We start from the raw sequence: 26,226 nt of genomic DNA, 5'->3' as shown, positions 1-26,226 counted from the left end.
ATAATCAATCAATCAATCAATTTATTGATACTAAAAGAAAAAACTATTACAAAAGTAAAGTGGTTATTAGGCCCAAGAAGCTTTGCTTGTAATCCGATATATATATATATATATATATATATATATATATATATATATATATATATATATATATATATATATATATATATATATATATATATATATATATATATATATATGTGTGTGTGTGTGTGTGTGTATGTGTGTGTGTGTGTGTGTGTGTGTGTGTGTGTGTGTGTGTGTGTGTGTGTGTGTGTGTGTGTGTGTGTGTGTGTGTGTGTGTGTGTGTGTGTGTGTGTGTGTGTGTGTGTGTGTGTGTGTGTGTGTGTGTGTGTGTGTGTGTGTGTGTGTGTGTGTGTGTGTGTGTGTGTGTGTTTATATGTTACCAAGAAGTTTAATTATAAGGGAATGTGTACTAGGTTTTAAGGATGGAAACAACTATCATGAATTATAGGTTTACGATATGGTTGCTCAAAGATCTTATGAATAATGTTTTTGTTAATTTATTTATTTTATCTCAAAGCCTTATTTAATTATCAGTAGGTCCTTTCTTTAAAATTTGATTTCAAGCGGAGTGACAAAAATTTTTGCGTGGGACTATATGTTTCAAGACACTAGATAAAAGGCTCACAATAAGGGCATTTTAAAGCAGGTAGTAGCAGTGGTGGTTCTACGCCTAGGCGGGGGGCAGCTGCCCCCTCCCTAGTTTTGCTGACATCTTAATTAAATTCCTTTTATTTATTTTTTGGCGCTCATATTGAGGTACTTTATTGCCTAAAAAAAAAAAAAATCACAATTGCAATTTTTGTATACCCTGATCCCCCACCCCTGATTATGAGGCCTAAAATTGTTACTGGGCAGTAGCCCTAAACCCGAGTATATATGGAGACAGCAAAAATACCAGATTATGTCTTCTTTTTATTTAAGCTGTTTATGTTATTCTCAACTATAGTCAGGGCGAACCCAGCAATAAATTTCGGAGGGGGATATATATTTTAGCTGAGGGATGATAGAACTGGTTAAAAAGGAAAAATATAGTTTTTAAAATAGAAGGTAAATTTTTTATCGATACAACACTGTAATTATGCAATTATAAAATGAAATCAAACCACCTTTTTGTTGTGGGCTACATCCTCCGAAACGTCTTCTGTATTGACTGGATCATCCCAGTGTTATTATAGTAACGGAAATCCAATAAGCTGTTCCTGACAAGATGCGCTCCTGGTATAAGATTTCACTCTTCTCAGTATAGTAAAAGAACACTAGCACGTAGCCGTAGTGATGCGAATTATTCCGCCAATCTTAAAAAATTGATGTAGGCTAGAATGGGGGAAATCAGTACATTCTTTTAATCACACCATGAAATATTTTTGGTGCCAAATTTCCCAACTGTATCCACATTCTCCTCCACAGAGCTAGCTCAACTTACAAGCTTTCCCTGTAGCTGTCTGCATCAAGATACCAAAAATAAATCAGAGTATCCGATAAATCCTTTATTTTTTCCTCGTCGAGGGAAAACAGTGCTAATGAATCAAGTATTGCAGTGATTCCACCAACTTTCTTTGACTAAGTAACCGCTGATACAGCTTCTGCTGAAAGTAGTCCATAAGTGGGATAAACAGAGAAAGTCGATAATACGTTTAAGGGTCATCTGACACTGTTGCGTTATTATTCCTATACGTTTGTTTGGAGCTCATAATAGGCAATTTTGTGCTAATTTTATAATTTTGACATAGTTCAGTCCCTTCAGTAAGAAGTGGATGAAACACAGCTTCACTCCTCTGTCACATGTCTCTGACTTTGCTCCTAAGATCGTCAGAATGTTTGAGAAAGTAAACAAGATCTATAGTTGCTGATTGCAAAGACGTCGAAAAATTGTGTGACAGACTAAAAATTAATGACAGTAACCATAGCTGCAACAAAATTGTATCTCTCAATAGCAGATAGCAAAGAATAAGCTTTACTTGAAGATTCACAATCTGAATCAAGATGTTCTTGAATTTCCTTTAAGCAGTGACTTGCCCAGTGAATATAGACTTCCCGGGAAAAAATTTTACGGGGCATAGAGGCCCATCCTTGAAACTGGCCACTCATTGATGAAGCTTCATCATAACCTTGCCTCCTTAAGTATTTCAATTCCTTCCAATTCCAACTAAGGTTTGTATCAACCAAGATCTCCTATCACTCAATTCTTTTTTAAAGTATATAATTTTTTTATTTCCGTTTTGAAATGATAGACGACTAATTAACAGACAGGGAATCAGACTCGTATGTAAACACTGAAAAAGCACACGCATGATTTAAATTGAATTCAACAATCTTAGGAGCTCCAGGTTTTAACAGTACGTGGCTTACTTGGCAACAGCCTGGTATTGTTCCCAACTGTATTTTCACGAAACAAAAATTTTCGTGGGAAGATCGTTACATATTACCTAGTTGCTGTGCCCACATTACTCTACCTCAATGGGAATGAAACCCATAATGAATTTGGTTAGCTTTTAAGACAGTTATGTTTGAAATTTTATTTCATATAATGAATAAATCATTCACTTTGTATCCTCATCACAATAAGATTTACAGCGTATATTATCCTTTTGATCTATAAGATCACTCAACATCTATAAGAACGTCGACCCCATAGGACAAATTTCCCAAATTTTGGTGGGGATGTATCTCCTTAATCCCCCCTGGGTTCACCCCTGACCATAGTTACCCATAATTCAATCCATGCAAAAATTCATCCGCAGAGTTTACCCCAAAAAACTTAACCCTCGCAAAATCCAACCCAGTAAAGTCAAAAGGATATAATTCTACTCATGCAAAATTTCAACCACAAAAAGTCGACCCATTCCAACTTCACTTTTGAGCGAATTCCATACAGAAAAACTCAGCCGAAGTGAAATTCAACATACAAAATTTTGCACAAATGAAGTAAATCCTACGAGACCAATCCACAAAAATTAAACCCACACAAGCTTCAGCCGGGAAAAACTCAACTCAAGCAAAAGCCATAAAGACAACGCGTCATGGCGACAACTCGTCATAAAACATGGATGAATTTAGCACCAGATATTTGTAGAAGGTAGTGGAAAAGCTTTGTGGAAATTCATCAGTTGTATGATGATAATGATGTCGATGACAATGACGATATCAATCTCGTTGAAGGCAGTGATGATAGTTCTATGGTCATGATGGACGCCGGAAACGATGACAAGTAATGTCGATGATAAGAAAAACAACGGTGGAGTCCGGGTCCGTACACCCCTTAAACTTGTTTATATATATTCGCCAATCGAATATTTTCATGAAATTTCCCTAGTTTTAGCTTTTTTTCCAACTCGTTCGCCCCCTCTTCATTGAAATTTAGGGTCACAGAAACAGTTTCTAGGGCATGTGTTTGCTGAAGTAATGTCATTTTGTAATTTTTCTTTTTATCTATAGAACTTATTCCTGCAGTTTTTCTTAACTTGAATCGAACTCTTTCATGGAAATTTATTTATCTTCTAGTAGGTTATAAGCAAAAAACTTAAATGCCATTTAACTTTAAGCAATTTTAACCTAAGGTGGTTTTTGGCAAAAAAATTGTAATTTAATCCTTTACGAGAGAGAAAGAGAGAGAGAGAGAGAAGTTTATTAATATTAAATAGAAGACAATACAAAATAAAATTCAAAATCGAATTACAATACACATAATTCCCCTCGAAAGGCTCCATGGCCAGGGATACAAGAGGGATAAGAAAAAAACAATTATTATACAAGCAATAAATTAAATGTAGGCAATCACATATAGCAGTTCACAGGCAATATACTTATGGGGGATATAATATAGGCAACAACTAGAAGGAAAAAAAAACATAGAGAACATACTTGAGGCCTGGGAGCAAAGTGCAGAGAGGAAAACCAAACACCACTAACAAAACACAGGGGCCATCAACTCTTCAGAGGAATAATCTATTCGATTCGTTATTAAATGATCCTTAAGAATCCTTTTAAAAGTCCCAAACGAGTGGCATTTCTGCACTTAAGAAGGTAGTGAATTCCAGGCCTGTTGACAAGCAATGTGGGGATTAAAATCTGATCGAATAGTAGGGGTAGGCGGAATGTAGATACTATTTGAAGAACGAAGGCTATATGGAGCTAAATCAGAAATAAACATAGGAGTTTTCCGAAGAGATTTTGGAAGATTGCCGTGAAGTTGATCAAAGACAAAATAAGCACAAGAAATAATGTAAATAGACAGTAGACTTAAGAGCGGTGTTGGTGAAGAATGGTTGGCATAACCAGACGCTGTGCTTTATTATACATGACGGAAAGTGACCGCAGCGTAGACGAAAAAGTCGACATCCATACAATGGGGCAATAAGAAACATGTGACTGGACAAGACAGAAAAAAAGAAGTTTCAGAATAGATCCAAGAAATGTGTATCTAAGTTTTCGAATGGTACCCAAACTCCGTGAGACCTTAACCCTAATCATGGATACATGGTTTCTGAATGAAAGGTTCTCATTAAGCAGGATACCAAGAAACCGGACCACCCGATTCTCTGGTCTACATAAGGAGCCTTGTGACACCTGAATTTGTTTAAGCTGAGGGAAAGCTATACCTTTCGAGAAAAGATAAGAAAATGTGATTTACCAACATTCAAGACCAAGTAATTGGCGTTAAACCATGACATAGCTCTCTCGAATAATGCCACAAGATTAGATTTGATATCACATTCCGTCTTCCCAAGGGTCCCACACTCCGGAAAAGCGGATCAATTGAAATAAGCCTACCAGAAAGATATGAATCAAACCAAGAATAAGCGTTTGATCTTATACCGATATGCCATAGTTTCTAAAGAAGAATCCGATGAGTCAAGGAATCAAAAGCTTTACGAACATCCAAAAATAAAGCTGCCGGGATATGACCAGAATCTATTGCCGAATGAATGAAATTCGAGAAAGCTGCGCAAGCATGCTCCGTAGAGTGACTCGCTCGGAATCCAAACTGGAAATCATGCAAAAAATCCTTTGCATCCAGAAAACTAAGAAGCCTGTATAGCATAGCCTTCACAAAATTTTTGCTGAAAACAGATAGGAGAGAAATTGGCCTATAATTAGCAGGATCACTCCGGGAACCACCTTTATAGAGTAGTATGACCTTAGCTCGCTTGAGAGATTCAGGAAAAATACCTTTCTCGAAAGACAGATTGACGAGCTTAGTCAGTGGTGACAGAATAGCAGGCAGAATTGCACGGATAACCCTTGTAGTAATTTTGTCTGGTCCTGAAGAGGATGATCCTTTAAGATCATTCACGATAAGAGCTACCTCAAATTCAGAAACAGAATTCAAGACCATCGACTTCAAACATGTGGGTCCAAGAAAGGCTCTGAAATCGCAACGAGAAGTTGCTGAGCTTGCAGAGGAAGCAGTTACCTTTCCTATATTAGCAAAATAACAGGTGAGCTCTAGCTGAACATCTACATCTCCTTGGACGGTTTTACCATCGATTATCCGCATTGATGGAACTGAAGGCAGAGGGGGAGTAGGTCTAAGAACTGAATTAATTAAATACCATGTCTTCCTAACATCCTTCCCACATTCAGATGATTTCCTATGATAATACTGAGACTTTGCCTTCCGACACAGAGAATTAAATATACTCCTACAGGCCTTGAATCGTTCGTGATGAGCTAAAGATAGTGAAGCCTTGTAAAACTTCCACAAATAATTTTTCCTTTTCCAGCTTTCATGGAGACCTGAAGTCATCCATGGATTCGGTGGTGCTATCCTTTTCGAAGTATGGGGCGCCGGACCCCGATTGCAAATTTCCAGGATTCCTTCTTTAACTAAATCATAAAAGGAATCAACTACTAGTATCTGGTGGGATTTCATCAAACAAAAACATTTCCACTGTCCCTTCCTTAAGGCGACGAATACATAGAGATGGTGGTATGGATCTCGCAATCTAAGTTTCAAAACCTGTTTTTTCAAGAATACTGGTTCGGATAGCTAAAAGTTTTTTTCGAACTTCTCGAACAGATGGGGGAGAACCATCGGATAAAAAAACATTCTGATTGCCCGTGATAGTTTTTCCACGAAGATTTCGAGCCTGTCTAGAACTGCCACTTTCAGCTCCCTGTTCTCCATGATAACCTTTATCAGCTTTTTTCAGGCTTAACATCAGCTATCGTGTATTTGGGTACCTCATTGATTCCAAGGCATGATGAAATTATACTGTCGAAAATCGCCTTAGCGTTTACAGTACCAATCGCTGTCACGTTCCTTACTAGAATATTTTTATCAGTTTCTTTACTTTCCAACTTCATCCTTGTATGCTTTAGGCTAGATAACTGCGATTTCAGCGAAGAATTTTCATCAACCAGCACCGAAATGTGGCTCTTCAAATCATTGGTTTCTACCTCAAGGTTGATCACTTAAGGCTTAATACCTTCCACCTCCAATTTCGATTCCAATACAGATTCTTCGATCTTAGAAATCCTTTGGTCTAATCCTTTAAAATTAACATTCAGCTCATTTAACGTAGTTGAATTTTCTTTAACAGTCTGTAAATCTAGACTCCAACTATCAGCTAGTGATTTCAATGAGATTCCTTCCATAGGACTGGATGCGAGACAAAACTCGTCAGATTTTTCCTTCTTCCTCTTTCCTCCCATTATACAAAATAATAATTGAACTCCAAGAAAAGATAGACTGTAGAAATATACTACCACATAAAACTCCTTTAATTACTCACTTTGCGTAATATTGGCATCTGAATCTATCAAAAAAATTTCGACAGCAAATTAACCTTGCTGAACACTAAATGAATGGTCCAACGCAGAGTAGGAGTATTTACCTCGAATGCATTCTTGTTTTATCAAAACTTTGTGAGAGTAAATCCGGTTTAAGATGCTCACTGAATGAATGTTATATGTGAACTGACCAATGGTCAAACATATCTTACCGTTTAAGCTATTATTATCTTTTCTTAATGTAAAGTGCATGAAAAGCAATAGATATTGAATTTAAACATATTTTTTGGGGCATGCTGGACCTCTTCAACAGTTATCAGTTGAATTTAGGCAAATTCAAAACAAAAGCTTATCAATTTATTAATTTGGTTGACTTTTACTGTCACATCCATCTGAGGAAATTTCTCTACTTATGTTAAAGTTTGCGAATGTGACTGAACAAACGTGTAGACATACAACCCGCTCTGTTTGCTATAAGTTGGAAACACCCACGAAACGTATTTTAGAAATAGCTTTGTCCCTCTCCATGAGAGTTCTTTTTTCCATCAAAGCTGTCCCTTAATTTCTTTCAGTGCAAAAATATGAAAAAAAAGTCAAGATATGGCAAGTTATCCTGCTAGTAATCCCTAGAAAATTAGCTGATTACCCCATCAAATGTAAAATTAAGAAAGATGAAGTCGAAATAAGAATAATTTGAAGTGATTTTAATCGGAATGATTTGCCAGCAACAAGAAGAATTCCCAGGGTCGTAGCCAAGAGAGCGGGACTATTTGGTTTACCCCCTCCCCCTAATAAAAGTTGTATGACTTGCATGTTAGTCCAAACAAAAATAGAAAAAAGCGAAGTGTTTTTATTCTACGGTAAAAAAACAAGATAAAAATCGGGTATGGTATTTACGTAATTAATTCTACAATCTTTTAGAAACTTTCAGATAAAGCACAGAAAAATCCTCCCTCCCCTGGTGAAAATTCTATATATTGCCCTGATAACTCAGTAAAAATTATCTGCGAAAAATCTGATGTATGGATATTAATGTAAGTTATTAGTAGCCACAGAGTGGCATTAGAATGAAATTTGAGAAGAAGAGTCTGTATCAACGGGACTCTGAATTCCTTTATTTGACTACCTGCTTCCCTAATAGGCCATTACCACCCAATGATATAACGCCTGTCTAGTATGCAGGAGGTCGTGGGTTCGAGTCTCGCTGATAACTGGTTTTATTTGTTGTAAATTTGCATTGCTGGGACTAAGAAATTTTTTTGTTTGTCGTACTTGACGTTATTAAAAAAAGATGTTCTGTATATCATAGGTCTGTATATCACCTGTCAAAATGTAACGTTTAGCAGTGATACTTTGATTACCTGTCAGTAACGTGTTCCTTTTTAAGAATTAAGTATGCAATTATTCTGTTTTAATGTAAAGTCAAACCTGTTTACATGGTGGCTAGCGTGGCTTCAAACCTTGAAAATGTTTCTCATTTCAAAATCAGATACTTTGAAATTACTAGTGGTTTCTCATTGACAAAATTAATGGATTTTCAAGAGACTTGAATCGAAATAAGCACCTAACCTGCCAGAACTTTCCAGATAAATGAACGAAAAGCTCGTAAGACCGTGTCGAGAAAATTTGGTGCTATTTCTAATGACAAATCGAGGTCGAACTAGGCCCCTGTACTAATAGACATTCATTTGAACCTGTAACGGATGTGGATGCGGATATAGAGTTGATAAGTAGGCTCAAAACGAAATTGAATAGGGAGGAAATCTCTGTCCGACCTTTTGTTGACAAGCAGGGTTTGGAGATTAAACCGAATACCACCCATTCTCTGAAAAACAGGAGGGAATGAGACAACCGTCGACAAGCAGATTAACCCTGATATTCTAGCTGAATATAGAAGCAGTTTTATTGAAAGATTGCCTTGATTAACCTGTATGAAACTGAAAGGGGCTTTTTTGTTACAAAACTGTGATCCAATAAACTGCATTTCAATAAAAACATTGTGGCATTTATACCATAAAATAATGTTGGAGGAGGGGGTATAGAATATAGGACTTAGTTAAGTGCCTGTATACGAGTGACCATATTTTTCAAATATATGGTCTGGGTGCCCTTGATGGCGGAGTGTCGTCAATTCTAAGATGTCTATCATTGTAAATTTCAGTGAGGGTTACTCACTTTCTACCATCTGGTGTGCATATCGGGGTGTCATGTGGGCCGCACAGTTCTACCGCGCTTAGTACAGTTCTGCCACGCTTGACACAGTACCTGCAACGCCTAGCACAGTTCTGTTACCCTTTGCACACTTCAACCACACTTGACAGGCGTCACCCTATGTACGTCATTTCTGAAAGTCGGCAACCCTTCGGATTTTATTTGTACTTTATGAAATTTCCCTATTTTGGTTATACTGCCTATATAGTTGTCAAGATTTGAGCTTGTTTCTGGATATGTACTTGTATGATATAGCCCCTATCTAATATTCTTCTAGTATATTTCTCTTACACTCAATCCTAATGAAATATACCTAAGGATGATAAAAATATAATACTTTAGAAAGGAATTTGTGCTATATCTTTGCGCATTGGGGGGGTCGGGTGGGGGTAAAGTGTACTGGGTCTAATATATTCTCTGAGGCCAGCCTGACTCTTATACATAATAATGATAGATGGTAATAAGCTTACTTAAGCTATGGATGTCAGGTGATTGATTTTTGACAAACGATAATTTTGACAGGACCTGTGCCTGTCATTATCAGGTTCAAATTCAAATGTCTTGCCAGAAAATAAAATCACTAAATAAATAAAACTAAAAACACTGAACAACACTAATAATGAGCCGAACCTGGAACTATTGTTGTGACTTGGCCCGAATTTTGGTAGAGGCATTGATGGCTGCTATCCTAGTAGATCTTATAGAGGTTGGGCCTGTAGGAAAGGTGGCCATCATGGCCATCGAAATTATTGTTTGAAAAATTCAATCACCTGACATCCATAGCTTAGATAAGCTTATTACCATCTGTCGTTATTACATATAGCGGGTGTGCATCCCTCTTGTGTTGCGTAAAATACATATTATGAAGTAAGAACTGTTTTCTAACTCTACACTGTCCAAACACTTTACTCCCACCCCTCTAATGTGCAAATATATAGCCCAAATTATATATTTTCCAACTATTCTGTCACTTCTCTCTGCCCCGTCTCAATCTAAGCTGAGAGACACTAACGAAAAAAACCCGGTCCTACAATGCGTCAATGAATGAACAACTTAATCGGTAGGGGCTATATCATACAAGTACCCTGGATGTTCGGCTTTAGAGTTGGCTGTCCAGTTAAAAAAAAGTTAAATAGCGACTAAGAAAGATATTCACTGCTCTTCATCCCAAGGGGTAGCCTACTTATAAAAATTGGATGCATCCAGGGGCGCACAAAACGCGTGGTGGAATTTTGCCATGTGTGGCACAAAGAGGCATGGCATGGAATGAGACAAATAGCGCTGTTAGATGTTTACCAGGTAGCAGAGAGTGTATAACCCCTTACTTCATTCCAAATAAGGATGTCAGTTAAAATTGTCAAACATATGCTCAATAAAAAAAAAAAAATCAAAGAAAGAATAAAAGAATAAAAATCAAAGAAAAATAAAGAATATAAAAAAAAATCAATAAGAAAAAATCAAAAAATCAAATATGCTCAATTAAAAAAAAAAAAAAAAAATAGACAAAAATACATCAGATCATCTTAACTGAATCTGGAACATAGACGTTAACAGAAATTATTTTATTGTTGGCAAAATTATTGGCAAGGATATTGACTATACAAGGGTCACTTTGTAATTCTCCTGCCAAACGTAATTACCAAAATATTTATTGTGTCAATAATCAGGGGCACGCGTGTCAGAGTTTTGGGGTGTATTTTGTAATATTGTAGGTTTGTGTTGGAGGAGGGGGATTGAACACGCAAAAGAAGTACATTTTTATGCTAAATTTTTCGATTGTTTCCAAGGATGTAATATGGCTAGTCTTGGAGGGATTTAACCCCTGTTTCCTCCTTAGGCAGCTAGTGCACAGTAGATATACAAGGTATAAAAAAACTAATTCGAATTAAAACCTGTTTTTATAAATTTTTAGCCCCGATTTTGACGTCATATGTGCTCGCTGTTTTACTTGTTTATTTGTTTGTAAGTGATGAGGGATGCATTTGGTTGTTAGTGTTAGTTATGCATTTGGTTGTTAGGGATGCATTTGGTTGTTAGGGATGCATTTGGTTGTTAGTCTCAGTTAAGCGATGAGGGATGCATCCCAAATGTTCTACATTTGGAGCACTGTCTCTTTTTTTTTCCAAAATAATGGCTTAAAATTTAAACAGTTAAAAATTTTCATTGAAACTTTATGAAACAGCACTTCAATTGCAAATTTTCGTTCTTGAGTACTCAAAAACATAAAGGGTCTCAAAGTATAAATCAATAAACAATCAAAACCAATTATTGGTAAGCGGCCGTAACACCTAGCCAATCATTTTTCTGGAAACAATCAGGTGATGTTATATTATCGTAACTGAAGTGCTTCTCCAAAATACTTCTATAATTAAAGCCAGTAGATTTTGAGATCTATAATGAAGACTATACGTTTCATTTCATCTTTTTATGTGCCTGAAGCATGAAGGCAATCTAGTATTTCTCATTTTAGAGACTGCATTCAGTCAGTAGATTTATTAATTAAATTAAAGTATAAATATATATGTACCCTGGTGTCAGGTATGCTTGCTGAATATGCAGCGTTGGTTGTCAATTTCTATCAAGGCCGTGATTAAGTAAACCGATAGAACTCGAAAATCCCATGTTAAAATGGAAAATTTTTATTTAAAAAGTACTCAAGTATTCATTGGCGGAAGATACCGCTTTTAATATCAGGCTGTAGCTCCTTGAAGATGCTACAAAATATTTGCTAGGATTTTGCTCTATCTCCTCTAATTGCTTAGAAATCTTAGAAAATGTCTCACGCTTTTTCACAACTGTACTCTATGAAGGATATTGCTTATAGAACAAAATCGGTACTATCATGAGCAGAAGACAATAACCTGTAAGATGATTGCAACCATTTTTCGATGTATTTTCCTGTTTTCGAACAGTCCCATAGAATATTTTCAGCTACCTGAAATTTTTACAACTTTTTTGCCAGAAAAATCGTTTCAGATCGCCGATAACACCCCTAGAGACCAGATTGACAAGCTGTTATAATTAACCTGCTATTTCCGCCACTGAATGAGTGCTATTTGAAGGGTTTTTAACAGTCGACGGTCTCTAGAGAACTGAGAGACAGAAGGCTACCCTAACTTTGATTTTGAACCTCGATGTTTTCAAGTTCACTTAATCACGGCATTAGTTTCGTTACCGTATATAAAGTTTCGTGTATTTACCTATAATTTCAAGTTATTTGATTTGTTCTGTAAGTAAATACCAATCACCTTATGCTTCGCCAAAGTAATAACTAGTATTCTTACAAAGCAATTTTTGGATAACATTTTGGGTGGCATTATAGCGGAGTGTTCAAGCACGGAGAAACTTTGGAAAAGGTTTGGACCCAAAAAAATTCGTTCTTTTTACTTGATTAAAATTTCACGAAAACGAAACAATTACGGTTTGTCTTTTTTTTTGGCATAGCAACAAAAGGTAATTAAAAGCATGTGTACTAAAAGGTGGTGGTATTCATCGAATAATGACTTAGATGTTTAGGACAATAGTCTTTCTTTTTCTGTCTGGTTCAAGGGAATGGACATCACAAGGAATGTAAAATACGTGAGGTAGAATTGTCTTAATACGGGTTCGCCAGACTTGAAAATGGCCAGTCATGACAGTGGTTCCGTCACAGTACTGCACACCAGAGCTTGACCAGCAGAGCCCTCTTTTTCATGCTTCATAGTCAATATACCTAAAGACATCTCAAGCATTGTTTCTTCATATGGAATCAGTCAAGACTTTTTATTGCCATTGTTAGAGGAATAGTGATAACCATGACAATGTTCATTGTTTTATTATGTGGCTGAATTGCTCAGTAAGGCAATAGTGTTCCCTCTTGGTCTGCAAGAACGAGGTTTCGTCGCCCCCTCCCCCAAAAAAATCTCCGGATAAACTGTACTAAGTATATTGTGAGAAAAGAGTTTTGATCCCGTTCTAGTTACTACGCAGTTTAAATATTGATAGTATAGCCTATATAGCCTGTCGAATTTGTTTTATGACAAATAAAAACATAGGTCCGCGAATTTCTTAGACTTTGCCAGTCAATTAACTGGTACAGGACCAGCGGTGACGTAGGGGTTTTGGCCTAAACCCAAGGAAAAATGTACCTTTTGTTTTGTTTTGGGCTATCCTTCTGACAAAGTAATCAGAGATAAATGCAGATACGGACGCAATACCCCTTTTTAAGGAGACCCTTGAACTTCGAAAAGGCACGAAAAATAGCTGAAATAAATCGAAGAACAAGAAAACTGTAACAAGAATAACGAAATCTTCAGACCTGGGGAATAGTGGTCTGGGTATCTTCCGCAAGTTTTTAATTAATATTGCCAATATAGAAAAACTGTTAAGTGACGATAATTCACATGGTTATTTTAGAGAATTGCAGGGTTTTTAACTGTTTCTGTGTTTTGTTGCATACTCGAATAATATTCTGTGGTACAACTACTACTACTAACAACTCACTGTAACTGCCTATGACCTACACAGCTGCGCACTTTCTTCCACCCCAACCGATCCAAAATTTTACTCTTGAAACCCATGAAGTTTCAGGTTTATAAATTTTTTTGTTATATCCCATTTGGAGACGACTTTCTTTTTGGTTTGCCCGAAATAAATGGGCCAAAAATTATTCATCCTTCATTTGTAAAACTGGACCTAGCCATCAATCCCTTTCTTTCATTGTACCCTAGAAAGACATATAGAACCATATTTTTGTAGAGCCTTGTGCTCAATATAGCCTACGGTCAGTCAAGCGAGTACCTAAAACCATGCTTAGACAATTACTCTGGAAAATATTTAAAATGTCTTCACCCTTTAAAAGCGCCTATGCTTCAGAGCCACGCGTGACCACTATTATAGTTCACAGACCTTTCTTCTTATTTTTCCAAATTTAAATATTCTATGGACATTAATTATTGTTACTAATCTGTACTGTTTCTTGATTTGAAGGATAAATTAAATCATTTTATAATTTATATACAATGTGTATTTGGCTCGTGAGAATATTGTGTTTATTTAAAAGGCAGATATTTTTTTTCTTTTTTCTTTTTTCTTTGACTAAAATGGATAAATCCAGCTTGAGGTTTCAAGGTTTCTAAGGTCTTTCAAGACTAAATTCAATTTTCTAGATAGAAGTGTTCATTTTATTTTATCTTATTTGTTCAATGGGTTGAAGCCACTGAATGAAAGTTCGTATCAGAGCCAATGATAAGAATAACTGAAAATTATTTGCTGAATACAACTATGCCCCTTACATAAATTAAATAAAAAAACAATTTTTTTAAAAACTGAAAGTAAGAAGTGACATTAAAACTTAAAGGAACAGAAATTACTCTGTATATGAAAGGGGCTTTTCCTCCTCAACGCCCCGCTCTTTACGTTAAAGTTGGACTCATTTTCTTAACTCTACTTTTTAAAGCAGTAAGAAACTTTAGCGTAAAGAGCGGGGGGTTACGGAGGAAAATCCCTTGTTTTTTGAAAAACAAGGGCTTTCCACAACAAGGAAACTTGTTGTGGAAAAACTTGTTTTTTTATTTAATTTCTGAACGTTTTGGAATTAATGCAAGTTTTGATTTTGGCTCTTCGCACATAAATAATGAAAATGAAAATTGCATATTATGTTTTTGGCTAAATGGCTTTCTCATAGTTTTAATCGGAAGATTTTGAGAAAAAAGGAGGGGGGAGGAGGCCTAGTTGCCCTCCAATTTTTGATTACTTAAAAAAGCAGCTAGAACTTTTAATTTTTCACGAACGTTTTCATTAGTAAAAAATATACGTAATTTACGATTTAACTTACTTAACGAACTTTTATTCTCGTATGTTTATATTACGTAAATGGGGGGGGGGGTCACCCCCTAGTCAATACCTCGCTTTTTACACTAAAACTTGAATTTTGTCCCAATTCCTTAAGAATGACCCCTGAATCACAAAGGCCGTAGAATAAATAGTTGAAATTACTAAAAATACTTTAGCGTAAGGAGCGAGGTATTACGAGAAGGTGAACCCCTCATATGCATAATAATTTCTGTTCGTTTAAGTTTTAAAGCTGCTCCTTACTTTCATTTGAAAAAAAAACTTTTCATAATTATTTTTTCATTGGTTTTTTAAATAATACTAGAAATGTCTTCCCCATGACAAATTCCTCCATGGAAAGATACTCCCACGAAACCCTCCTCAACTTCTCCCCCCCAAACCAAAAAAATCCCCCTGAAAACGTCTGCACCCTTCCCAATAGCCATTAATATATGTAAACAACGGTCAAAGTTTGTAACTTGCTGCCCCTCCCAAGGGGACTGTGGGGGAGTAAGTCGTCCCCAAAGACATAGTTATTAGGTTTTTCGACTATGGTGAACAAAATGGCTCTCTCTGAGTTTCGATCCGGTGACTTTGGGGAAAAAATGAGCGTGGGAGGGGGGCTAGGTGCCTTCCAATATTTTTGGTAACTTAAAAAGGGCCCAAGAACTTTTAATTTCCGTTAGAAACATTCTAGGAACACTGAGTCGATACGATCACCCCTGGGAAAAAAAAATAAACACGCATCCGTGATCTGTCTTCTGGCAAAAAATACGAAATTCCACATTTTTGTAGATAGGAGCTTGAAACTTCTACAGTAGAGTTCTCTGGTACGCTGAATGTGATGGTATGATTTTTGTTAAGATTCTATTACTTTAAGGGGGTGTTTTCCCCCTATTTTCTAAAATAAGGCAAATTTTCTCAGGCTTGTAACTTTTGATGGGTAATACTAAACTTGATTAAACTTATATAATATCAAAATCAGCATTAAAATGTGATTTTTTTTATGTAAATATTGGTATCAAAATTCCGTTTTTTAGAGTTTTCGGTTACTATTGAGCCGTGTCGCTCCTTACTACAGTTCGTTACCACGAACTGTTTGATATGCACGCATTTTCGGTAACCATTGAGGCCTCCCATGCCAATTTTTGGTACCACGAAAGAAGGAAAATTATGCAAAATTTGCTCAAATAGGTAATAATTACTGGAGAGGAACTTAAACGGTTGCCAATGAGCGTCAAAGCAAAATTGAGTTTACAAGAATGAAAAAAGACGTATTTTCTGACACTGAAAAGATGCTAACTGAGAAACATATCAATGTCTAAAAGCCTTATTATTGACGAAAAAAAACAAGTAAATAAATCTTGTTACCATCCGAAAATGGCTATAGATTTATTATTTTCTCTCAAAAAGATTAAAAAGTAAAAAAAAAACTATGAATTTTGAATACACTTTTTTCAAGCAAAGAGGGAGCTTGCGAGCAAATTAACTTTCGTGTCTATTATCCAAGCCAAGTCTTCTAAGTTCACTGTTTTTTCTTGCGATTTTCAATTTATGACATTGAATAGTATATAATAGTAATTTATTTATTAACCACTTTACAAAACAGAGATTAAGTGGAGTAAATACAAAATAAAAACAGGAAAAGAAAAACAAGAAACAAAATTAATCACATACAAAAAACGGATAAGGCGATGAAAACATCCTAGCCAATAAGGCGCTTCAATAGCTAGCTTGGCACATAATTTTTCGAAAACACCAGTAATATCTGTCACACAATACTTTTTAACCAGTTTAGTATTCTGTCAAGAACGAGGTAGGTATAAAAGAAATTTGCAGTACCGGTAATAATTTATACGAATACGTTTTAGATCAGCGGGCAACAGAAGTGGCCGAATACCAGTACAGAAGAGTACAGAATGATCACAAAAATTTGAGTAAATCCGAGTTAGTGCTCTTCTCCTATAGTGTCCACGATTTGCCACAATCTTAGAGTAACCGAGCCTCAGCTTATCACTAATATCTTTGACAGCACGAGACCATAATATGTTCAATCTTTGATAGAAAGACTGCATTTTATTCAGATCCTAATTCTATGTCTCTTTTTAGACGAAAAAACATCCACCCGGACATATCAAGCGTCCAATGAATGCGTTCATGGTCTGGTCACAAATAGAACGTCGTAAGATTTGTGAGACTCAACCAGATGTGCATAATGCTCAAATCTCAAAGCAACTTGGAGTACGTTGGAAAATGTTAAGTGATAAACAACGCCAGCCTTTTATAGAAGAAGCTGAACGTCTCAGAATTTTGCACTTAAAAGAATATCCTGACTACAAATATAAGCCACGAAAAAAGACAAAATCAATATCTTCGGATGAACTGAGCATAATAAAAGAGAGAAAAATTGTAAAAAATACGAAAGTGCACTCAGGGAAAACCCTTGTTGTTGGCAGCGGGCCATGTGCCACCCTGAATAATAACCGCAGTAATAGTCAACAGACTCTAAATAGCGCACTGAAATTTTTCGGCGGACAATCAACATTTAATTTAGTAAATTGTGATCATTTGAGGGTAAAATTTACAATCGACAAGAAGTTCAAAGAAGGTTTAAAGGACACAAAAGCTCTTACAGCTGTCAATCAGTTTACCCCCGAAAAGTCCCCTCCCAGTCCTCAAGACATACCTGAGTCACCGGAAAGTATGCTAAGCCTTGATGAAATACCACCAATTTCACCGGTTCGTTTACCAACGTTTGATTCTCTTTTATCAAAGGAATTTTCTATTGACCCACCCTTTGATGATTCATTAGAAAATTCGCTCCTTACCCCTTCTCCAGAACCAAGCGAAACTGTTTATCCTACCTCTGACCTAATATTTCGACTACAAACGGACATCATTAAACAAGAGCCAGTATTAACTCGGAGTGTAATACAAAACCCTGTTCTTGGTGATCTGGATTCGCTGTCCACAAATGACTTATTTTATTTAGAAGACGTTTGTTCTCTTACCTCAGTTGACCTAGATTCGTTGAGCACAGCGTCAAATTTATCAGCGTCACATTTTGAGTTTTCAACGTCTGATGTAAATGATGTGCTTATGGATATTGGTGTTAGTGGGGGATGGGATGACAATTATGTGAACATAAACTAGTCTACATATCTTACCAAAAAGGGGACGCTAATATTGCCGTTTTATTGGTTTGTTTGTATTGAGTATTCAATCTGTATACGGTTTTTCTCCTGTAGTTTAGAGACTAAGTGGCTACTCATATGCCCTTTCTCACTGGTCTTTCGATTAAGAACTTTTTACGGAAAGCTTTATGAATAAAGAAAAACAGCACTTTGAAGTTGTGTTCTACCTCTTAAACAATGTTTTTAGAAGTTATTATGAAAGCAAGTGATTTGGGTTTTAAATAAATGATCAGGCGATGTTTAATAATGTGAGTTGAACTATTGTAAAAACAGTTAGACTTTTTTGTACGAAGAGGTACCACTGGGCAGCAAAGAGAATAACCTTAGTCTTTTTTTTATTATATATAAAAAAACAGAAATAGTACGAGAGCTTGTTGCTGCACAGTGTAACAACAACAAGAAACATACATAATAGATGGAAAGAACACAAGATTCATCACAATAAGTAGTGTATAGGGTTAAGCATAATAGCACTATTTTAGAATTGTGCATCATGCCACATTGTGCATGTGGCATTGTGCACAGAATTGTGCATTGTGCATAATGCCACATGTAGCATTAACCATCCAAGTTGGGTTATTCAAGCTCTGGAACGATGATGTCTCTACAATATTACTTGGCAGCTGTTTACTGTTTTTTCTAGCCTTTTCGGAAAATAGGCGTGCAATTTTGGATTCGGTACTTCTAAAAAGCTACTCCTAGGCTTATCATAGTGCAAGGAATAAAATATGAGTAGTAAAATATGTCTTGAAGACCGAAAGACTGTATTTCTAATAACTGATCTTAAGTGAAAACATATATTTTTTTTAATGTGCTCAAGAAAGCTAGACGTGCAGGTAGGGAACCGGGAACATTTGGGTTCCTTCCCTCTCATAATGTCATAGTTTGTACTGAATATTTTCAAAACGTGTCATTAAATTTTCGATTACTGTGGGCTATATATATGTTACTTCTCTGCTTAGATTCAATAAGCTTTTTGAGTCAGCTTTTTCAGTATGATGGAAGCTATGACCGTTAAAGTTAGGTTAAGTTAAGTTAAATTATGTTAGTTTAGGTTAAGTCAAGTTATATTAGTGTAGGTTAGGTTAAATTTGGTTCTAAGTATGAGAACTGGGTTCAAAACCTAACCTAAGCTAGCCTAACATAGCTTAACCTTACCTAACCGATCTATGAGACCTGAGACCTTCAGCCATGTTTCTCCCATCTTAGACCATTTCTCCAGAAACCATCCCTGACTTCATTCCTGACTGTGTTCTCTGATCTTTTATCAGGTGACCTTCTCATGTCCTGCTGGTTTTCGTTTTCAGGAGAAGGCTGGTTTGTTATCAAGGACGTCTCGACGCAACGTGCCTAAACCAAACGTTATATATATATATATATATATATATATATATATATATATATATATATATATATATTTTGGAATGAGTTTTTACTAAATCAACTACGTGTAGCGAAGATCAATTTGTCCTTCATGGAATGCAATGGCATCAGTGTCATAGCTCTATCCACCAGTGAATTTGTACCTCTTTTATCCTGGATCGGACGAATAAACATTGAATTGGAGGATTTCTATTGTAAAAGCTTTTTCATACACTGTTACATTTAAACATTCGTCTTAGATCCCAATGGAACTTAGATTAAATGGAACTTAGATCCTATATTTTAGATCCTAAAACGAAATTTTGAAAAGTAAAATTTGTAGCGGAAATTTGAATTCATTGCCGTGGGTAGCCTAATAATAATGCTATGGTGTTGCTTTCTTTACGTTTTATTTTTGGCCTGAATCAGATGATAGAATGTCCTTCCGGGCACCAAAAGACCTAGGCGACGCAAACTTTCTGAAATAACGCACACGCAGCGTTACGAGATGTACACCAGGTGGTAGAAAGTGGGTGATCCCTCATAAAAAAAAATCTTAGAATGGAAGAGCACTTCAATCTATCTGCTGTAGCTTCCCCAGGGATCTTGAGGCATGTTTCTCCCATCTTCGGCTTTTTATCCAAAACCCTCCCTGACTTCATTCCTGACTTTATTCTCTGACTTTTGTCAAACGGCCTTCTTTTATCCTCCTGGTTTTCGTCTTCAGGAGAATGCTGATGCAAAGTACGGCCAAGAAGTATCAGGTGACGTCTTTTGACGATAAATAAACGTCATTTTTTTTCGTCCACATCAAATGTGTTGGCGCTGTGTTGCCATGAGGCAAAACTATTGTGGTAAGTTTTATTGAAATGACGCGATATCCTTGCTATAAATATCTAACTCAGTCATAAAAGAGAGGTTGCTATGTACAGGTCTCTTCCGATTTCAACGAAAAACATCTATTTAGGACTGTCGTTCATTTTGAAACTTGACAAGCAGTGAAGATTTGTACTTCTGCGAATAGTAGGGACGCAATAATACGTTTAAGTACAGCCGTAGGGGGGTATACTATTGGAACAAATAATCGCTCAAGAAGTGATTATGTACACCTGGGTATTGTGCAATACTGTAGTGCACTTGTTTGTATTGTAATGGTATTGTAAACCTGATTGTTACATAATAGCAGAATGTATTTTTACTTATGCAAATATTTTCTTCAAGATTTCTTTGGCTATTATGTTTAAAAACCCGCGAGGGCCAGGAAAAACCTTCAGGGCCCCGCCAAATCAAGATTTCTTCAGTTGCTACGTGACTTGCTAGTGGTCAGGGCCTGCCAATCAAGTGGCAAATCCCTAGTTGTAACTGAGGACGTCACACACCGTGGGTGTGACGTAATGACGGGACACAAGGTGTTATTTTCATCGAGGTGTTTTTTTTTTTATTCAGAGGGTTTTTCTTTGGGATTTCATTTTCTATCAAGGCGTTTGTTCTTTTTAAGTTTATTCCCCAGGGAACCTTTATAATCCTAAGATTTTGTCCGCTTTAGGAATCGAAAGAGATTCCCTCTCTCCAATGGAACTGTGCGCCAGCCAGCTGGACCTAGAAAGCTATCCTAATATTATGATTAGGGTATTACTATCGAATGGAGACGTTTCGAAAAATCTGGATTGCATGTTTCCTAACCATTGTTTCCGAGCCACGTAACTAACCAGCAAAGCTATTGATTTTTGGTCCATTGGATACACCTGCATGCTACTTGTATTATTGTTTTAGCGTGACCTACCCAGGCTAAGTTAGGTATTGAGTCAGTGAGATGTTACATAGCATTGCTTTTAGATATTTCAGTGTGTAAATGATTATGTATTGAAGATTCATCCTGGAACAAGAAATCTACAAGACACAGACTTTTTTGTACATAAAAGTTTTATTAATAAAAAAACATAAAATCACGAAATCACAGAAATAAAGCAGTTAAAACTCAACAAACGGAAAAACGAAACACGAAAATGCTGATACAGGGTAAAGTATAAGCAAAAAAGCGAGAATTAAAGAAAAGTGGGAACCCTAGAAACCAGTTACAGGGGGGTGGGAGGGTTTGTTATTAGAGGTAAATCAAAGCCATATTGAGAGATATTTCTGAGAGGTTTTATTGAAAATGCCACGCTTTAGTTAGCCTAGACTGTGCATTCTTGATTGCCAGTCATTAAAAGCATTATAAAATCACGAAATCACAGAAAAAGCAGTTGAAACTCAACAATCGGAAAAACAAAACTTTAATTTTACGTGAAACGTGAAACAAACGCGAAACGTGAATTATACTGTATAAACAAACAAGCGTGTATTAAAGAAAGGCGGGAACCCTAGCAATTCATTCCAGGGGGAGGGGGGTTGTTATTAGATGTAAATTTAACCCATATTAAGAAATAATTCTTACAGGTTTTAATGAAAATGCAACTTAATTTGAGTCAAGACTATGCATATTCACGCCACTGAGACAATATTTGGCTGGTCTGTGACATGCCTGTGATACATATTGTTATTCCATAAGCATTTTTCAAGTATTTGCATAATACAGATCATGCTTTAATTCCATCAGTTCTTTTTTTCTTGAGCCACCCTCTCGTGGTATACCATGTTAATTCTCGCCACCGTGGTACATCATTGCTGGACCATGGTGTCCCTCTGACACTCAATTCCTGGCATACGGCACCCTCTGGTGTGTTTTCATTTTCATGCATGTGCCATCCTCAGCTACAACCTGGGATTCCCACTTGGCTGATGGGTCCTGACCTCTGACAAGTGCTAGCCTATTAGGTAACAACCAAAGAACTTTTGATTTAGTGGAGTCCCTGAAGGATTTAACTGACCATCGCTGGTTTTTAATCATAACAACCATATAAATATTTAAGAAAACGTTTGCATAGGTAAACATACATTCCCTATTACAGAAAAATCAGGTTAACTATACCATACATAACAAGCAAACACAACATAGTATTGAGGAATACGAAAATGTGCATTATGACGTTTTGAGGGGTTAGTAGCACTAATAGTATACCCCTATGGCGGTGCTAGGAGCAACCACTAGGAGTTATTGATTGAATAGCTGTTGGGGTGCCCCCCAAGCCCCCCTCCCCCCCCTCCGCGCGTAAGTCGTTACGTGCCATATTAGCTACGCGCCATTGTAGTTGTGTCCCTGTGTCCCACCTGTGAATATATATATATATATATATATATATATATATATATATATATATATATATATATATATATATATATATATATATATATATATATATATATATATATATATATATATATATATATATATATATATATATATATATATATATATATATATATATATATATATATATATATATATATGTTTTAACTACGTAAAATAAAATTTGCGAATATACAACATTCATCGCTGTCCCATTGTCTGTGCATATAAATAGATTGTCATGTTTACCGACTCTTGAACATGCAACATATAATTGTCCATGGGAAAAACAATCCGTATTCAGATCTATACCTCATTATTCTAATGATTTCCCTTGAGCTTTGTTGATGGTGATTGCTAATTGAACATTCCGTGTGTCCCCGTCGTCATTTATATATCCCCCCTGTGCCCCCTGGCGTCCCCGTTGTATTTATGTCCCTGTGTCCCGGCAGTCATTTATATTCCCTGTGTCCCGGTAGTCATTTATATTCCCTGTGTCCTGGTCGTTATTTATATATCCCTCCTTTGCCCCACGGCGTCCCCGTTGTAGTTGTGTCCCTGTGTCCCGGTCGTCATTTATATTCCCCGTGTCCCGGTCGTTATTTGTGTCTCGGTGTCCCAGTCTGTAATTTCTCGTTGAGTGTCCCGATCGTCATTTATATTCCCTGTGTTCCGGTGTCCCGGTTCTCATTTGTGTCCCGGTGTCCCGGTCTGTAATTTCATCAGTCAACAAACATGACGTCAGGCGACGAACAACTTCATGACGGCATAATGCTCAATCCTTAAAATGACGTCAGTCGACAAACATGACGTCAGTCGACAGTCGACAAACATCACGTCAGTCGACAGTCGACAAACATGACGTCAGTACACAAACAACTTATTTTTATATATATAGATTACACGCACTTGTTTGTTGCGAAATTGGGAGTGATATTGCTTACCTATGTTGAAGATGACTTAATATCACTTGATTTTTAGAGCTCAGGGTCCGCTGGTCAACTGGAGGAACCCCCCGTCTCTAATTGAGGACGGCACATACGTGCGTGTTACTAAATACTTTAGATGTTTTTTCTTCAACATGTTTTTTGTTTCAATGTGTTTTTTTACTCGAGGTGTTTTTTCATCAAGATGTTTTTTCTTCCATTTATTTTTCCTTCAAGACATTCTCTTCAAGATGTTCTTTTCTTCAAGATTTTTTACTCAGGGAACCTTTATAATTCGATGACAACAAAGTTTGTCAACAAAGGTTTATGTCCGCTGTAGGAATCGAAAGTAAGACCAGGGATTTGCCCAATGAAACGATGTGTTAACCACCTGGACCAGGAAATTATTCCTAATCTCATATTACGAGAAATAAATTCTACTTGATAAGCCATTTTCCCGCTCGGAGAATTATCTGCACAGTTTCTACATCGATAAAGTTATGGACTGTGTGTTTCCTATATCCGGAAGTATCTTACATGGAAGGGAGAAAATCAATAAGCGGAAATAGGCTTATGGGATGTTATTGTTACACATGTAACACATACACATGAATGTTACATCATAGTTATGTAAATGCTCGGATCAATAACCTCACTTTTATTTTCCTTGTTACCAGGGCTACGCAACAAATACAAGTAGATTATTACCTAGACATTTTAACAAAGGCATTGCTGAGGATCAATGAACTTTGAGAAAACTCGGACAAGGCAATTTTACACTTATTGGGATATGTTCCTGGAATTTTTGAGGGTGCGGGGGATGTACTTCGGCTTGATACAGTAAGTTCTACTGATACTAGCAATAATAAGGAAATACTGAAATTTAAACAGGAAAACACAACATAATAAATGAAAGGAACAAGCAAAAGTGCAGGAATGAAAGATAAGATGATACACCCCCCATATCAAAGATTCGATTATGTGTTAGGTCCCAATTGGCCAATTTTTACATCTACCATTTTTATGAACTACTTTACCACTTATTTAAAACAAACATTATTTTAAACCCAATATTTCTCCAAGAGTATTAAATAAAAACAGTTTTCTTTTAGCTCAAAGTAAGGAGCGATATTAAAACTTAAAATGAACAGAAATTTTTCTGTATATGAAAGGGGCTGTTCCCCCCTCAACACCTCGCTCTTTACACTAAAGTTTGACTCTTTATCACAGCTCCACTTTTTAAAACAAAATAAAATTATCGTCAAGAGCGAGGCCCTGGGGAGGGGACAGCCTCTTTCATATACGGAATGCTTTTTGTTCGTTTTAAGTTTTTACTTTGACTCTTTACTTTATCACTCCTTGCTTTGAGTTAATTTTTTTTTATTTCATTTCCTAACGATTTTCAACTTACTGAAGTACGAATATGGCTCACCGTACATGCAAAAAAAAAAAATTTCATACATTAATTTTAGCATATTTTTTTCGTATATGAAGGGTTGTCCCCTCCTCAATCCCTTTTTCTTTATGTTAATGCTGTTAGCACTTTAAAAAAGCTTTCTATCCTAATTAAACGACCCCCGTGTTCCATTAGACGCTCTTAAAAAATGGATACGCTCCTAAAAAAGTTTATTCAGGAAGGTATTGAGAGAGGACAACCCTTTTTACATTGAATAATTTCTGTTTGTGTTTCAAATGTAGCCGGTAAATCTGGCCCACTCTTTATGAAATACACCCCTCCTCCTACCGCAAAACTTCTACGTGGAAACTTCATCGAACGTAAAGTGCACCCCCTTCAAATTCCCTCCAGACAGTTTCATTCTCGCTGAGAATCTCCCTCCCTGTAAAATTGCTTGCGGACGATTCAGCCTGAAAAATTCTCCTTAGTATTCTTTCATTTGAATAAAACGTTAATCCCTAATCGGTTTCTTGGTCGCACCAGAAATTCCCCCTTCCGTGGAAAATATCTTCCAGAAATCAAAACACGCGGGAAAATACCCTAGATAATTCAAAGAAACATCTCTACATGAACAATTTGACAAAGAGAATGTAAGACAATTAAACAGAATTTCGTATAGTAATTCTGTCAAATCCCCCCGTGTAACATTATCCTCGGAGTTCACCCCCCCCCCCCTGCAATTTCTCTCTCCAAGGAAGATTCTCCCAATAGAAATCCATCCAAAGCACACCCCCTCCCTTAAAAAATGAGTGTGTACGTCCCAATTACAAATGAATGCGTAAGTAATGGGTGAATTTTATAACTTACAGGCCTCTCTCTACGGACTCTGGGGGTCATTTTACACCTAATGACACAATTACTTGATCCTTTATTTATACTGAACAAAATGACTATCTCAAAATCGTAATAAGAAAACTTTTGGGAAGAATGGGCCTTGAAGGGGGACCAGTTACCCTCCAATCTCTTTTGTCACTTAAAAAGGGTGCTAAAGATTTCAATATCCATCTTAATGCACCCTCTCCCAATCTTGTAGAACCATTATTTGATATAATCAACCCTGGAAAAAAAAAGAGGAAAAAAAAAAAAACAACAACGAATAAACACGCATCCGTGATTAATCGTCTGGCAAAAATAGCGAAATTCCACATTTTTGTAGATAGGAGCTTGAAATGTCTGCAACAGAGTTCTCTGGAACTCTGAATCTGATGGTGTGATTTTCATTAAGATTTCACTAATTTTAGAAGGTGTTTCCCCCCTATTTCAAAAATCGGGCAAATTTTC

General features: G+C 36.5%; 1 protein-coding gene across 1 annotated transcript in view; it reads left to right on the top strand.

The window, feature by feature from the left end:
- LOC136033610 (transcription factor Sox-11-like) overlaps window positions 1-18,222 on the top strand; it is a 29,746-nt gene extending 11,524 nt beyond the window's left edge. Inside the window, exon 2 of the mRNA XM_065714399.1 lies at window positions 16,891-18,222. Coding sequence (XP_065570471.1) covers window positions 16,891-17,934 — 1,044 coding nt within the window. The 3' untranslated portion in view covers window positions 17,935-18,222. The remainder of the gene's footprint in view (window positions 1-16,890) is intronic.
- The last annotated feature ends 8,004 nt before the right edge of the window (window positions 18,223-26,226 follow it).

Source organism: Artemia franciscana, chromosome 12 (assembly GCF_032884065.1).
Source record: "Artemia franciscana chromosome 12, ASM3288406v1, whole genome shotgun sequence".
Classification (NCBI taxonomy): domain Eukaryota; kingdom Metazoa; phylum Arthropoda; class Branchiopoda; order Anostraca; family Artemiidae; genus Artemia; species Artemia franciscana.
The sequence above is the reverse complement of the archived record's forward strand: the minus strand, read 5'-3'. Positions and strand labels throughout refer to the sequence as shown.